The 17,983-nt window shown below is 37.2% G+C and overlaps 1 protein-coding gene across 1 annotated transcript in view; it reads left to right on the top strand.

Annotated features, from left to right (window-relative positions):
* LOC131894259 (kinesin-like protein KIF16B) overlaps positions 1-17,983 on the top strand; it is an 87,954-nt gene that overhangs the window by 25,755 nt on the left and 44,216 nt on the right. Inside the window, exons 6-9 of the mRNA XM_059244483.1 lie at positions 1,765-1,837; positions 7,597-8,034; positions 10,523-10,780; positions 12,449-12,694. Of these exons, the coding sequence (XP_059100466.1) occupies positions 1,765-1,837; positions 7,597-8,034; positions 10,523-10,780; positions 12,449-12,694 (1,015 nt within the window). The remainder of the gene's footprint in view (positions 1-1,764; positions 1,838-7,596; positions 8,035-10,522; positions 10,781-12,448; positions 12,695-17,983) is intronic.

The raw sequence follows: 17,983 nt of genomic DNA, 5'->3' as shown, positions 1-17,983 counted from the left end.
CACACTGATGTCCACTGTCCTCCACACACACACAAACACCAGCACATGTATCTATACACATGTGCAAACACACACACACAAAGATGTGGATGTGATTTGAACCCCTTAAAGAGGTCTCTGTAACAGATATGCTTTCGGTACCCAATACTCTTTATCAGTTTACATAAATAATTAGTCTTCGCCCAGGTGTAGACAATGGACAGGGCATAGAGTGCTTAGTCTTCAACGAGAGTCAGCTATTGGGGAAGGTGCCTTCAACCTTCTGTCTTGTTTTAGCAGTGGATTCATTTCAGTTCAGGTAGCAAATGTATGTACTCGTTAGGGGAATTATCAGCTCCAACTTTAAGAGAGGCAATTTGTACAGGCAAAAATCAATATATTGGTGATTGACTCTCTCTCTCTCTGTCTCTCTCTGTCTGTGTCTCTCTCTGTCTCTGTCTCTCTCTGTCTCTCTCTTTGTCTCTCTGTCTGTCTCTGTGTGTGTGTGTGTGTGTGTGTGTGTGTGTGTGTTGCATATGTCTGTGTGCAGGCTTAGAGGTAAGAGGAGGATATTGGTATCTTGCTCTATCATTCTCTATCTTTTCCACTTGATATAAGGTCTCTCAAGAACTTGGAGCTAGACTTGCAGCCAACAAGCCCCCATGATGCCCTTTCTCTGCCACCCACAGACCTAGGGCTGCAAATGCATGCCCAGTTTTTTTTTCAAAATGTTTTTATTTATCAGATTTGAAACATCAAATTGGCACAATGGAAGGGTCAAAGAAAGAGCATCATCACCAAGTCACTGTCTACTATTGCCAGTCATTAAACCTACCAGCTCTCATATGTCTATTGTGAAACACAGTACACAGTTTAAAGGTCAAGTTCCTGAAGAGAAAAGATCAAATCCTAAATGTGACAGCATACAAAGTTCCTGCAAATAAGAATGTTAATGACATGCTATTTTTGATTAAAATGTTTTACTTATTTTCAATGTTTTGGACATGACACAGTGTGTGTGTGTGTGTGTGTGTGTGTGTGTGTGTGTGTGTGTGTGTGTGTAAATCAAAGGACAATAACGGGATTTGTATTTCTCTTTCTACCATGTGAGTGGGCTCAAACTCAGGTCATCAGGCTTGATGCCAAGTGAAACAGCTATTGAAACATCCTGTCAAACCAATGGAATTTTGTATTGTTACATAATACGTGACACATAAACATGAATGTGCTAGTAAAAAGAAATGGAGTACAGACTTAATTCCTAAAACTCTAACAAGATGTTTTTATTCCTACTGTGCTTTCCCTAGTCTGCCTGACTCTAGAATCAACATGAGAACTCTCATGATTTTGGATTATGGATTTATGTTTCTATTCACAGGGGAGGAAAAGTGACTCTCAGAAAATGAGGTTGTTAACTTTCAAAGAAAAACTGTTTTTGGAATTTTAGAAAGAAGTTTTGTTATAGGGCATGCCCAGTTTTTTTACACGTATGATGCAGATTTAAACCCAAGTCCTTGTGTGTAGGCAGCAAGCACTCTTATTTTCAGAGCCATCTCCTAAGCTGCTGACTTTTTTAAAAGACTGGGACTATCAGTGAGTCTTTGTTGAATGGTTTATAGATTGAAATAAGTTAAAGCTCACAAAGTCAACCAAAAGTTTTAAAACATAGGATGACTTTGAATTACATAAATGTAGAAATGTCACTTAATACATTAGTACTGGATCTTTTCTCCAGAGTTTCTCAGATGACCAAATCCTGCCATTATTGCATTTTTTTTCCTAAAGGCTCTCTGACAAACCTGATCCTGATGTCCCTGGGACTACAATAGAAGACAATGACAGTACCTCTGTTGTTAAGGTAAAAGGCACCTTAGTGAAATTTATTTTTTTATGATTCTTGTTAAAATGCAGCAGTAGTCTACCTATCACAGTTTCATATAGAAAGTTGGTCTGGGTTGGCATCCATTTTATATGTATGAAAGTTCCTTTCCTTAACCTTCAAGTAAGCAGCAAGTTCCTTCAGGTTGTGGTGGCCAATGAAGAGAATGGCCTGGAAACACATAGTGGTAGAAGATTGAGTGCTGGTCTCCGATAGTAAAAGATGTTTGATGTTTGCCCGAGGATTGTTTGCAGAAATAAATGAACATTGGAGTGATTTTAAAACACAGCTCTGGCAATACACCTAAATACATAATGGTTCCGGTTAGTGATTTCAGTGATCTGGGAGTCTCCCAGTTGCCTTTACTTTTAACATAAATGCAGGTATGTTCTATGTTCCTATTTTAGGACCATATATGAGAGCATCTCCTATGTTTCTGTTTTTGCTTCTGTATTCAGACTAACAAGAAATTGTGGAAATTTAGACATCAAAATTTGCATTATGGAGAGTTTGCACCATGTTTTCATTTGATTCTATTAAGAATATATTTAAAACTCTTCATTTAGTTAAAAAATATGTGATTTTCCCCAATTAGCCACCAGTTTTGGAAATGATGATTCAAACTATATAGTAACATTTAAGTTTTGATATAAAAATAATATATACTTACATTCTAGGATTTGAAATAGAAGAAGGCTTTTATTTATTTTTTTCTTTTTTTATTTTATAATTTAATTTTACATATCAGCCACGAATTCCGCTGTTCTCTCCCCTCCCGCCCCCCCACTTTCCCCCCAGCTCACCCCCCATTCCCATCTCCTCCAGGGCAAAGCCTTCCCCTGCGGACTGAGATCAACCTGGTAGACTCAGTCCAAGTAGGTCCAGTCCCCTCCTCCCAGGCCGAGCCAAAGCGATCCTGCATAGGCCCCAGGTTTCAAACAGCCGACTCATGCAATGAGCACAGGACCCGGTCCCACTGCCTGGATGCCTCCCAAACAGATCAAGCCAATCAACTGTCTCACCCACTCAGAGGGCCTGATCCAGTTGGTGACCCCTCAGGCACACACACACATTTTTTAGTTATGTTCAGTGTATCTTGCAAATATATCTTCTGGAGAACATATGCATGTTGCAATTAAAGCTATCATTCTCCCATGTAGCAATTCAGTTATGCCTTACAAGTACTCTGGGTGCCTCAGACTTCGTGGAACAACCTGAAGACATTGCCCTTTAGTGTTCCCTGATATTTGTCTGGCTAATATTCTGCTCTGTTATCATTTTTCTCCTGTATAGTAAGTAGTGCCTGGTAAATAGCACTGAAATCCCAAATGTAGAAGTCCTAGGCTCTTACCTAATACAAATGATTTCAGCTTTTAATGATAGCCTAGTGATTTTTGGGTAGCTGCGCATAGATATGGATAAATTTAACTGTTAATTACCAATTATTTTCTGCTTCACTGTCTCCATAACCTTTGTCTTGTAAAGTTACAGTCATTTTAAAATACAAGCACCCCAAATAAAGAACACTGAGACTGAAACAAATCAAATTAATCTTACATCTTCTCCTCAGCAGAAAATGTCCTCAAAACAAGAATACACATCCACACAATCAGAACATTTCTCTGAAAAAAAGAGTAAGGAGGAGATGTGGGCCCAGATGAGTGCACACCAGTATGCATGTCTTAACGAAATTCTCAGGAAAGATTTCAAGAAGAAAATGCGTAAAATGTATGAAAAGTCTGAAAGCAACATCTGTTCTAACAGAGTGCCAATTCCCAGTAAGCCCAAAGAGAAAGCATACTTAAAGGTAATTCTGTTCCCTCTGATCTGAAAATTGCATATATTTGAGCTTGTAGGAAAAGATGCGTCTGGACTGCCCATCTCTGAAGTAGGGTAGATATTTTCCAAACAACAGCAAAACCTAAATCATGAAAATAACTTGCATTTCCTCATGCTCCCAGTCCCAGGAATACACTGGCCAGTCATCATCTAAGGTTTAAGCAAAATAAACTAGACTCTAAAGATAACAAACTAAAAAGCAAACATGTTTTTAACACCATAAGGAAAATTCATACAATTATGGTGAAAGTAAATAATAGTAAAAATAAAGGCCCAGGAGTCGTTACAGTTGATATGAAAGGAACCAACATGGCGGCTCTGCAAGTGATACCAGAACGAAGTGTATATAAGGAACTAGGGGTTAGCCAGTAGACACATGGCAAAGTCTAGTGAACCAAAGGTGTCTGGGCTTCTAGGATCATGTGACTGGAATGAAAATAGCACCACAGTTTTCCCACTGTTGACTTATCTACTTGAATAGTTGTAGCTAGAGTTTTTCACTCCAGGTCCTGCCAAGCCCCAGCAGTCCCGTAGCCCACTTATAAAATAAACATATAGACGCTTGTATTATTTAGACTGCTCGGCCATTAGCTCAGGCCTACCACTGTCTAGCCCTTACTCTTATACTCAGCCCATTTTTGTTAATCTATATGTCGCCACGTGTTTCGTGGCTTTACATGCTGCTACCTGGATGGCAGGCTGGCGTCCCTCCCAGACTTCCACGTCCCAGCCTCTCCTCTCTGTTTGTCCTGCCTATCCTATACTGCCTGCCTGGCTACTGGCCAATCAGTGTTTTATTTATTCACAACATACAGGGCATCCCACAGCAAATAGTTGACTACTCAAGTTTGTATCTCCCTTGCTTTTACATTAAATAATCCAGAATTTGTATAAGTTTTCATCTTGAAGGTATAAGTTTATTGTATTTTACAAATATTTACCCTTTAAATCCATATGCACCTTTCATTATGTATACATTGATACTCAGTTGTGCCTTCTAAGTTTTCTGGGTACCTCAGATTTTGAGTAACAAACGAAGACATTGGCTTTTACCATTTCCTGATTCTTGCCTGCCCATCATTCTGCTCTATTACCTGTTTTCTCCATTAAGTAAACAGCATCATGACATTGAAGAGGAACTTCAGTTGGGAAAGTCTCTCCAACAGATTGCATGTAGGCAAGTGTGTGGGGCATTTTCTTGCTTAATGATTGATGTGCAAGGACCCAGTTTAGGATGAAGAGTGCTACCTTTGGGCAGACAGTCTTGGGTCATATCTGAAAACATGCTGAGAAAACCATGAGGAGCAAACCAGTAAGCAGCTAATGGGTCCATGGCTTCTTCTTAAGTTCCTACTTTGAGTTTCTGTCTTGACTTCCTTCACTAGATTGTGACCCAGGGTATAGAAGCCAAATAATTCCTTTCCTTGCATGTTGCTTTTGGTCATGCTTTTTATGACAGAAACAGAAAGAAACATCCATTGAGCCATCACCTCGGCCTCATCTTGCAGCTGTTTTGAGAAAACTGGATATTAAAAGAAGAAACTATTTCACATGCATGTATTTGCTTTGCACACACTATTTCAAAATCAACTCACCAAAAGAGATATGTGGCCCAGAGAAGATACATATAGTTACTTGCACAAACTGAATTAGACATTACGATTCCAGAGGTTTCTTCAATAATCTGGACTTTCAATTACCTATAAGGAATTGAATCCAGTATGCTTTGAGCCATGTCATTGATCAGTACCTATGCAGAAGATTTCCCTTCTATATGAGCCACACAAATGCATTGGTTTGCTAAAAATCTAATTTGTGTTTTTTTTCTTTAATTAATATTTTCTGAAATAATAATATAATTATATCATTTACTTCCCCTCATTTTTCTCCCCCAACTCCTCCCATAGACTCCCCTTTGCTCTCAAATTTATGGTCTCTCTTTATGTTTTTACACAAACACACACACACACACACACACACACACACACACACATATATATACACACAATACACACACACACTCTTAAATATATGAATACAACCTGCTCAATCAATATAATTTTACATGTATGTATACATGTATTTATATAACCTCAGGGCTGAACACTGGTATTAGATGATTCATTGAGGGAGGTACTTCCCTGGAGAGGACCATCTCTCCACTCCTTAGCATTTCCCACTCACCCATAGTTCTTTATATAGAGGTGTGGCCCTGTGACCTTTTGCCCTTCTATGTTAGCTGTCTATTGATATCATTTTTGTTCAGGTCATGTTTAGGCAGCCATGTTGATAAGACTTTATGGGTGTAGCTACTTTGACTTTTCTAGGAGGCACAATCTCACAGCAAATGTCATCTACTCTCCCTCTATAAGTAACTAAACTTAACACTCTGTCATCCACTGTGATAAAAAATTTTAGTATTTTCCAGATGGTTTGTATTAATTCATATTAAGAAAGTTTAAATTACATGTTAATTCTTGAATATGGGATTACATACTAGGTATTAGATACTGGTAATTGTAAGAACTTTTGTTTACAGGATAGTGAATGTTGCTCAGTGTTGGAATCCTTTCCTAGCATCAAACAATGGATTTGAATCCAACCCTAAAAAATTCTTGTACTTCATTTATGCTATAATCATATTTCCATGAAACATATAGTGGTTGTAGTTTGGTACATTACTGTCAAACATATTATATTCCTCTCATGCCTGAAATGTGCACTAACCTGGTCAATTTATCATTCTAAATGCAATCCATATCAATAATATCTGAATTTTCCTTCATAAAGCATTGTATCTTTATTTCTAATATTTTGCCTAACATTTTTCTAGAAATACTTTATAAGGCATAAAATCTTTGCACATAAACTATAAACTTAATTTTTAAAAGGACTGAAGAGATAGCTCAGAATTTAAAGCCCTTATTATTCCTTCAAGAAGACCTGAATTTAGTTCCCAGAACTTACATAGTAACATACAACCACCTGTAATTCCAATTCCACAGATCTGATGCCTGATTCAGGCCTCCAAGAGCTTCAGCACACACATGGAGACAGTCAGGCACACATGTACATAAACAAATTAAAATAAACATAAACTCTTAAAATCTAGTAATTTCCTGTGAAACCTTATCTTAAACAGTCTTTACAATTAAGGTAAATTTTATTCTGAAAAATTTGCACTCTCTCACTTATATAATGTCCTCTAATGATATATGTATGATAAGCTTAAGCCTCCTGACAAGGTGATTGACATTATGAACAATGTGTCCATAATAACCAGCATGTTAGGATAACTTAAAAAGAATTTATTCTCTAGAACTGAAATTTGTAGTCTCATTACCGTTCACACTTATGTCAAGTTTATAGAATCAGTTCTACCCCAGTTTCTAATTGTCTTTACTGCCTGTACTGAGAGATAAAATCAACACTTAGCCAGGTATCCCTGCAGAAAGAGCAGCTAAAGGACACACACATGCACACCCTTATATACATATACATATGCATACATAAAAACAGTCAAAATGGAGTTATTTATAACAGGACCACAATGACCCTACTAGACATCAAAGATTAACAATACAAAACCCATTGTTCAAGAATTGTTTTGTAATGTTAAAAATCATCCAAGTCACTATTTTTGGCAAATTTAACAAAATTAAATTTATTTCAGTTAACACTGAGCAAGTTTGTTGGTTCATGGTTTTCTGCTGATGATAGCCTAGTGACTTGAGTAGCCAAACTTATGAAGAAACTGAACTGTTAAAATGTGCTTCCTGCTTTCCCCATCTGCTCCCTACAACCTGTAAGGACAAAGCCATTTTGTGAACAAGCACCCCAAACAACAACAACAAATGTGAGAATGAAGTCAAGCGAACTAATCTCCTTTTTCTCATCAGCAGAAAATGACTGAAGAAAAGAAGAAACGTGATGGACAAGATGCACGTGTGCATTCAAGACTTCCTTTGGTCAGGAGGAAGGAGGACGTGAAGGAGCAAGCTGATTGGCACCACACACAACTGAATGAACTCCTCAGAAATGATATAAAGGAATTAATAAAGGAGGAATTGGCTACAGGGCATGCAAAGATGAGGAAACTCCTCAGAAAGGATCTAGAGGAAATTAGGGGAATACTCAAGAAGGAATTAAGACAACTATTTGTGGAGGAGATGGCCCTGCTGCAAGAGCAGGAGCACTGGAATCTGCAGTACCTGAAGGAACTCTTTAGAAGGGAATTAAAAGAGATGGTTCGGCAACAGGTTAAAAATTCCAAAATTATCATTTGTCCTAAAGAAGAGCCACTACCTGGTGCCTCTAAAGGAACTGCAGACTACCAGGTAGGTCTCTCTCACTGGAAAGGACTGTGTTTGATTGACAGGCTTTGAAAGATGCATCTGTTTGCCTGAGTCGGCAGTCCTGCAGTTAGTTCCTGTCAGATGCCCAACCTTGATCATATCCTGGCCCCTCATGTTCTTGGTCCCAAGAATCCAGTGGCTGGTAATCTTCCGATGTTCATGTGACTCAACTATGAAAACAATAGATCAGGAAGTGAACGTGCTGTTAACACAAATGGGCACAAGTCTGGTAATAGTACATAAAATAGAGAATAATAACAAGCCAGAGAGTAGTTATGGTTGACAGGGAAAGAACAGATATGCATGTAGTAAGTGTATAAACAAAAGCAGAATTAGAAATTATATAGTAAATGCATACTGAAGTCAAGAAAGGACACTGGTTTCAATATTTCAAAGAAATAAATCACATGACTAATAAAACTACACTGTATGTTAACAGGTATAGATAGACTATAGAGCTGCATTAGAGAATTCTAAGCTATTTTTCTCTCTTGTTTCAGACTTCTGTGTATATTTGCATATATAATTATAGGTTTATTATACTTTACAAGTGTTTATCTTTTTTTAAAAAAAAATTGGTTTTTCCAGACAGTGTTTCTCTGTTTAGTTCTGGAACCTGTCCTGGATCTCACTCTGTAGACCATGATGGCCTTGAACTCACAGAGATCCACCTGCCTCTGCCTCCTGAGTGCTGGGATTAAAGGTGTGTGCCACCACCACCCGGAAAGTTTATCTTCTTAAATAATTTGCTTTTCCCAAATTAGGCTGCCTCCTCTTCTAATGAATTGATAGAGCGCTGTGCATTAACCCTTGGGTGGCCTAATTTCAGGCAACATCACTTCTTACCATTCTCTGAAACTTTCCTGCTGTCATTCTGCTCTGTCCTTTGTTGTTTTCTTCAATCCAGTCAATAGCACAGAAACACTGAAGTTGGGAAGTTCTGGGCTCCAGTCATCCCTCAAAGTACCAACTGGTAACTAAGGTCTGTGATTTTAACCTTTCTCTGCTGACAGACAGACAGAACAGGTTCCTGAATCAACCCCAATGCTTAGAAAGAGAACCTCACCTTCCAGAATGGAACCTTTGAAGTTAGAATTTCACTCTAGTACTTATCTCACTGTAACAAGAGGACAGTAGGCTACATTAGAACTAGACATAGCATGGATAGTCCGTGTACATGCAACGGCATGTTCACAGCGTGGAGTTTGAAATGAATCCTGTTGGCTGTGCCTGCTGCTTGCTGCCCTCTGGACAGAGAGTTCTACTTGTTTGTCTCTCCTCCCTGGCCTTTTAAAAATGCTTTGTACCAATACTGAACTATTTTTGCAAAACACATTTGATCTTTCTTACAGTTTCTATTTCTATTGTTAGTTAATTTAGTTATGTCTCCCTGTGTAACAGGTGTATATGGCTTTATTAATTAATTGTTGTCCCCAAAGCTTTATTATCAACTGCTTCTCCTCTTTCTTAGAAGCAGCCAAATCCATATAATCATGTGTCTCTAGCTATTTGACACACTAAATAGCTCTTCTCTTACTGTCTGTGACCTCAAGTCAATATAATACATATATGATTTTTCATGTATGATCTTCCCCCTTGAGAGGTTATTTATGAGAAAAAATCCTTAGCTGGGAAGTGGTGGTACATGCCTTTAATCCCAGCACTGGGGAGGCAGAGCCAGGTGGGTCTCCTGTGAGTTCAAGGCCAGCCTGGGCTACAGAGTGAATTCCAGGAAAGGCTCCAAAGCTACACAGAGAAACCCTGTCTGGAAGAGAGAGAGAGAGAGAGAGAGAGAGAGAGAGAGAGAGAGAGAGAGAGAGAGAGAGAGAGAGAGAGAGAGAATCCTGTAAACATGCTAAAATTTTAAAAATATTTAAGCTAGTTATTTAAATGAAGTAAAAATCCTACATGACACTTTAAAAATCATTTTCTTCCATTTATATGTGTAGTTAAGATAGTCATCAGTTTGAGATATAATAATCATTAATTTGAGGAAGAGAATCATTGTTTAATAAACACTCCCAGGGAGCAATATTACAAGTTCTCTGAGGAAACACGTAGGTGATGTCAAATCTTTAGGTGTGAGAATTGTTTTTACATGTTAAATCTCATCTAAATAAAAAAAATCAAAAAATCTCATGTAATTTATGGTTTTGAATATGTGACACACCATTAGTTTATTCCAAACAACATTGACACAAAAATCACGGGTTCATGATTTTTAGTTAATTCTAGGAAAACATAATTTGTTTTCAGTTCTTAATGAGAGCCTAGTGATTTGAGACAGACTAAACATATATGAAGAAGTTTAACTGTTAAGTATTAAGCATTTTTTCACTTTCTCATGGTCTATAACTTATGACTTGTGAAGATAAAGTAATTTTGAAAACAAGCACCTAAAAATAAAAAAAATTTAAAAAACTTCTTCTAGGAAACCAAACAAATGAACCTTCTATCTCTCCTCCTGCAGAGAACATCTCTGGAACAAAGAAAAAAGAAAAAATATGGAGGTGACCATGACAGTGCCCCTTCACATTCAGAAAAGCCCTCAGTGCAAACTGAAGAGGAAGTCATTGGTGGGCAGAGTGATTCCCACTGTATACCTCTAAAGGAACTCATTAAAGAAGATTTAAAAGAAGCACTTTGTGAAATACTTGAAAAATATAAATGTGATACATGTATGAAGAAAGAACTACCTCATATCCTTAATGGAAGAAAACAACTAAGGGTAATTCCTTCTAATTTTAAAAGCAATGTACTTAGTGTGGGGGGGTGGGGGGGAGAGGCATCTGTGAGCCCTTGTCTCCGGGCTGTAGAGAGCATCTCGACAACAGGACTTCAGTCTTGCACATGCCCTACACTTCTCCATTCCCAGGACACCTTGAGCTTATGTGAAAAATTTAGATTACAACAAATATGACTTTAAAATAAATGATGAGACTTCTTATATAATAATAATATAGAAAAATGATAAAGACCTCATGGGGTTTTCAGTTGAATGAAAAGAACTAATATGCTTTCTCTGCAAATAACATCATAAGCCAAATGTAATGACCTGGAAATTCAATCTTAGACATGTGCCTAAGTCTAGTACATCAAAGAGCCATGGTCTCAATAATTCAAAGATAGGAATCATGGGACTTTAAAAACAGCATGTGATTCTAATGGAAAGCCCTATATCACTGGACAACTGGATCCCCTGGCTTTTCTGCCTTTGATACTCTTATTTAAGTATTTCAGAATTCTGTATAAGCTAACATTTTTAAGTCTAAATTATATTTATGGATGTTTATCTTCTTGAATCCATAAGCTTTTTCACAGGCCACATCCTCCTTGGCTGTCCATGCAGTTCTGTCTCCCAAGGCCTCTGTGTGCCTAAATTTCATATTACAAACTGAAAATATCCTTCTCCATTCCCTGGGTCTTGGCTGACCATTGCTCTTTCTGCTGTTGTCTCCATTCTAGTAAATAGCAGCTGGTGAATCGTATTGAAAGACTCAAGTAGAGGAGACCTGGACTCCAGCCCTCCTTCAAAGTCCCAACCAGTCACCAAGCTCTGTCTTTCACATGTGTCTCTTTCTGCAGAGAACAGCTTCATTTAATGATGTTAGGATTCATGTAATAGCATTTTATTTATTTTAATATACTAAGGAAAAATAGGTAAAGATCATTGAACATCTTGTTCATTATCTCATATGAACCATGTTAAAACGTGAGTCAGTGCAGATAGTCTGCATGTATGCAGGGTACTCTCACAGGGTATAATCTGAAGTACAATTTAAACTTTGTTGTACCTGCCAGCTGATGTACCTTCAGCAAGATGGCTGTATTTGTTTATCTTCCCTATGATTTGTTTATGATATGTTAATATACAATATACTTTATACCATATAACTATAAACTACACAGTATATAATGTAAAGTAAAATTTAGCAGTTTGTTTTTCTTTTTGATGGTGTTCAGTGATTTTGGTTAATGGTAACTTAGGCTTGCCAACAAGCTGTTTACTAAAAAACAGAAAAAGGCCTCAAATGTACTGTTGGGGCTTAACCTTTCTAGGTAGTGTACGATAATATCTCTTACGAAAGTCATCCGTTGTGATGTTAAAAGTCATGTAATCATTTGTTAGAAGATTTAACAAGTAAAGTGTGGTTGTTGTAATCAACACTGTAATCAATACTAAGTTAAGTATGTTGGGTCATGTTTTTCTCCTACTCTAGATGAGAATAAATTGGTTTCACTTCTTATCAATAGCAAGTGACGGTGTAAATAGAAGAGCATTTATGAAAATATTATTACTAATAAATATTAATTAGTTGCTCCTTTTTCTTTGTCCATACACTGTAATATATAAGGACAGAGTCATTTTGAAAACATTCTACCTTCTCATCTTCAGAAAATATCTACAGAACAAGAGCTAAGGAAGAATTATGACAGTGAGTCCTTATATTCAGAGCAGCCTGCTACCAAGACAGTGAAGGAAATGGAGCATGAGCACAGTGAATTGCAGCACGTGCATCTTAAGGAACTCATTAAAAAAGATTTAAAGGTGAAAATTTGTGATGTGCTTGGAAAATACAAAAATGTTTGCCCCGAGAAAGAAGGACTACCTCGTGTCTCTAAGGGGAAAACAAGATTAAAGGTAATTCTAATTTGAAAAGCAGTATATTTCATTTGAGGGCAAAGATGCATCTGCAAGCCCATGTCCACAGTGCTGCAGTCCAGAGAGCAGAACCCCAGCTTTGTACAGGTCCCCCAACTCCTTCACACCCTCGGCCCCAGATGCATCCTTCTACCTGATCTTTAAAGGTTTAAGTGAAAACAAATTAGACTGTGACTACAACAACAGACATTAACAAGCTTTCATACAAATGAGAATTCTTATAAAATAAACAATAATAATAATAATGGGGGTGATGAAAAAAGACTTCTAGAGTAGTCACAGTTGAGATGAAAGGAACTAACATGTTTGATATGCAAATGAGTATATTATAAATCAAAACATAATTAACTAGAAATGCAATATTAGACATGTGCCTAACTGTAGTAAACCAAAAGGACAGAGCTTCCCATGATTCAAAGAAAAGAATCATGTCACTATAAAACAGCATGTGGTTCTACTGGAAAGCCCTACATCACTGGATAACTGGATCCCCTGGCTCTTCTTTGTCTGGTGTTTGAAATTAAATATTTTAGAATTCTGTGTAGATTTACATTTTTTTACATATTAAACAGCATTAAAGTTTTATTTCAGTCTATGATTTGTTTAAGCTGATCACATTTATCCATTTCATCCCCAAAGGAAACAAAATGCTTCTAGCGGTGTAACACTTCACATCACCCATCCAGATAGCATCCACTACAGCCTGTAGAAAACTTGAATGTAATTTGATCTCAAACTGGGTTTTATCCTCTGGACCAAAAGCTTTCAAAATTGCCTCTTAGAAATCCATCACCAGTCAGTCAGCAGGGTAGACCACTGAGCTAACTCCTGATATCTGAGTTCCCACTGGAAATAATTTATCCTAAGTGAATTCCTAGGCCCCTAGGGTGGGGAAGACTCATGGGAGCCTCCCTCCCACAGAATGTCACCTAGAACAGCCTTTTGTTAAATCTATAGACGTCTATCTTCTTTCACTATGGTAAGTCAAGCCTGAGAGCAAAGGGCACAAAGCCAAGCTCGCTGCAGGTCTCAGAGTAGAAGATTAACACAGGAGGTCCAATGAGGCATCAGCTAGATAAAACTAAAGAGGATGATACAATCAGGTTAGTCTGTATGTCTAGCTGCTTGCTTTTTCACACGGTAGTTGCAGTATTCATTCACATAAAGTGTGCTGCAGCCTAGCCTATTGCCTGTAAGACGAATTGCTGAACAGTCTTATTAATAAAAAAAAAAAACCTGAAGCCAGATATTGGGGTAAAAACTGAGAGATCAGGGAAGCAGAAAGAAGCCAGCCATGTTCTTACCACTAGAAATCCTCAGCCAAAAATAGAGAGACCTATTTCCTGTACTCATGCCTATATGCCTTTCTGTCCCTGCCCTCTTACTTCCTCTCTCCACCCAGTTACATCATTTCCTGTCTGTCTGTACAGACCTCCAGACCTCCATGGTTAGCACTGGGATTAAAGGCATGTGCCACCACACCTGGCTCTGTTCCCAGTGTGGCCTTGAACTCAAAGAGATCCAGATAGATATCTGCCTCCCAAATGCTAGGATTAAAGGTATATGCTACCATTGCATGACCTTTGTGTTTACTGTAGTGGCTGGCTCTTCCCTCTGATCTTCAGATAAGTTTTATTGGGGTGCACAAATAAAATATCACCACATTTCCCCTTTTTTGTCTAAAATCAAAAAATTATAACTAATATCAGAAAAACTATATACAATAAGTACAATAACTATATACAGTATATACAGGCAATAAATACATCAACAATGTCTAGTCCATTTGCATTTGACAAATTCAGCAAAAATATTCCATTATCTATCCTATTTTGGTAAGTCCAAAATGTACTTAATTCACTTTCTATCCTAACTTGTATTACCAACCAAAAGCTATCTTTTGATGTCTTTCAAACTTATACACTTTACACCTGTTTAGTGAGCTTCTTTTCTGAAATTGTTACCAAGGAAAACGATAACTATTTAATCTTCAACTCCCTCAGAGACCCAAGAAGGAAATAATGTTACCTAGTACAACAGGAAGTGTAAACAAGCAACTTCCCAAAAATTTGTGAGTTATGACAGAAACAGCAAGCTGCCTAGACAGTCACTCGAGGTTTCTCTACAACGTTGGGGCATCCATTCTTCAACCTACAGGCTTAGCATATCTGACAGACTCATCTGTGAAGCAGGATTTTCTAAAGAGCCTTCCTACCTTGTCTTGGCAAGGTTTGGCAGTCCTTTCTTTTGTGTCCTGCTTGTCCATTTTGGACAGCATACTGTCAGCAGTCAATTTGACGGCACTTTCTTGCCCAGTGGCTAACTTTTGCCACAATGAAAGTAAACATATGGAGTTTCTTCAATGCCCATCATCTTCTCTGAAGTAAATTGGCGCTGCGAGGAGCAGACATGTCTCATAGTCATAAAAAAAGAATCTATGTTATTAAAACATCTTAAATGCCATAGTCTGCAGATCTCTGAAGTGTTTGAAGATGACCTGTCTATATAAAATATATCTCTGCTTGATCTTGGAAACATACCTAATATGTTTGATTATAATAACTAATTACTAACTTACATTTCTTTAGATCCTAATTAGTTGGTAATAATAACTTTCAAGGACTAGCAAATTGCACTATATTGTTAAATGAACTGTATAGGTACAATACCTTGAACAAGATTAGAAATATGTGTACAGTATTTTCTAATAAAGTCAATCTCAAATTTGTATCAACATACAAAATTTGTATACAATATACAAAAATTGAATCCAATGTAAAATATTTAAAACTAGTAGTTGCCTTTTAAAAGTAAATTCAATAATCTACCATTTTATCTTTTCATATCCATATTCTCTCTTTTTTTCTTTTCAGATTAGATTTAATAATCTACCCTTTTTATCATTTCTATATCTTTTTTCAGAGTAAGATTCAATAATCTATCTCTTATCTATATCCTCTTTTTTTCAAACAAGAACCCTGAATATAATTTCCTTTGTTTAATGTTTTTCCTGACCATTAATAATTAACAACTTGTAACTAACCATCCTAAAAAATGACTACTATACAAAACCCATTGAAGGACCAAAACCCACCTACCCTACCTCTTGGGAATGTGGATGTCAGGTTTTTAAAATTACTTCCTGCTGTCTGGGGGCAAAAGCATGTTTAGGGGATCCTGAAAACAAAAATTTTTTGGGTTAATTGTCAAGTCCTGGGAGAGGTAGCTGGATCATTTGTTGTCCAGTTTCTACATAATGCAAAAGTACAGGGCTTATCTCAAGTCCTTGTTCGAGTAATCTGTGAGGCTGGATCATCTCAGTTAGCCATCTCAAAATTGTCCTGAGAAGTTTATAGTAGAAAGCCAATCTTTGGGTGGTGTTTATCGTCGTCGTCCTGATGGAATCATCATTGTGGAGCCCCATCATCTTTTTGGAGACTTCAGATTTGCTGTTAGGCATGGTCATGATTCCCTGCAGAAAACTGATAGAGACTCAAACACAAAAACATGTAGAAGCAGCTAGATGAAGCTTTTTTTTCCGGAGTAAGTTAGTACTCTATATGACCATTAATATTATGACAAAAGTTTAAAAGTATGCATGTAAATCTTATAAATTTTGATATAAAATTCATACCTTGAAAAAAGTTTTGAAGAATCAAAATAGAACCAAAGAATTATGAGATTAGTGGCAATAGAATAGTCCCTTAATTTTGGTTTCTTCTGTCCCATTTCAGATGGCTCTTCTGACATGATACAGAGATTTTTCATTTTTTTTAATCTTTTTTTAATTTTTTCAAGACAGGGTTTCTCTGCATAGTTTTGGTGCCTGTCCTGGATCTCACTTTGTAGACCAGGCTGGCCTCAAACTCACAGAGATCCACCTGGCTCAGCCTCCTGAGTCCTGGGATTAAAGGCGTGTGCCACCACCACCTGGCTCATTTTCTTTTAGCAAGCATGCTTGTGTTTAGAGAAAGAGAAAGCCATTCTCCAACTCCAAAGGCAACTTTAATTTTTAATTGAACTAGGACTACATAAAGATAATTTATGTTGTGTCTGTAGAGAACAGCAGAAACAAACATTTAGGAAGACTTATGAAATTTTATATGTGACATACCAATAGGCCAATTGACTCTTTTTCTTGAGACATTTTCTTTCAGGATAATTTGTCCTTTTTCTTCAGATGTCTCATTTGTCCAGTGTTCTTCAGATTCCTTAGCTGGATGCCTTCATTGTCCTGAAAGACAACAACAAAAACCCTTCCCCAAGCCTAACTTTGGGGAGGTTCCCTTTTGGTAAGTTATATCTGATTTAATGAAAAGCAATTTTTAGTGGTATAAGTTAGTTTAAACTGAATGAGTAGTTTAAATTGATTGATGAACTACCACCTCTTCTAATTAAGAGGTCTCTTATTCAAATTGAACCTTTATCAATTTTGATGGTATCCATAGCTTTTGTTCTGCTGTAGAACAAAAGTAAAACCTCATCCCCAATGTAACACATATCCTGGTTTCCATTCTGAGGTCAGCACATCCTTAAAATATACAGGCTGATTTAATTCTGTAGTTTTTTCTGTTATACAATGTCTCTCCACAGCTGTTGTTCCTTTCTCATTGGCATTGAGAAAATTCAAAGTTAACAGAGCATTATGTAATCTATTTCTGGGGTTTTTTGTTACCCCTTTCTGTTTATTTAGCATATCCTTTAGAGTTCGAGTTGATCTTTCTATGACTGCTTGGCCTGTAGGATTATGTGGTATACATGTAATATGCTTTATATTGTAATAAGCAAAAAACCATTTCATTTTACCAGAGACATATGCTGGAGCATTGTCAGTTTTAATTTGTACAGGTATACCCATGATAGCCATAACTTCTAGCAAATGCATGATTACCAAATCAGCCTTTTCAAAACTCAGTGCAGTTGCCCCCTGAAATCCTAAATAATTATCAATGGTATGATGTACATATTTCAGTTTTCCAAATTCTGCAAAATGAAACATATCCATCTGCCAGATTTCATTCCTCTGAGTATCTTTTGGGTTACATCCTGCTGATAGTGGAGTTTGGTTGTAAAAGGAACAAGCAAGACATTTACTTATAATTTCCTTGGCTTGTTGTCAGGTTATAGAAAAACCTTTTTTATTCTTCTCTCATATATTACATACAGACCTCAGTTTTCCCTCCCTCCTTTCCTCCTAACCCCTTCCCCCACCTCCCCTCTCCCCTAGATCCACACTTCCTCTGTTTATCTTCAGGAAAGGCAGGCCTC

This window comes from Peromyscus eremicus, chromosome 17, assembly GCF_949786415.1.
Source record: "Peromyscus eremicus chromosome 17, PerEre_H2_v1, whole genome shotgun sequence".
In the NCBI taxonomy this organism is placed as follows: Eukaryota; Metazoa; Chordata; class Mammalia; order Rodentia; family Cricetidae; genus Peromyscus; species Peromyscus eremicus.
Note: the sequence above shows the minus strand (reverse complement) of the source record. Positions and strands in the feature narration are given on the sequence as shown.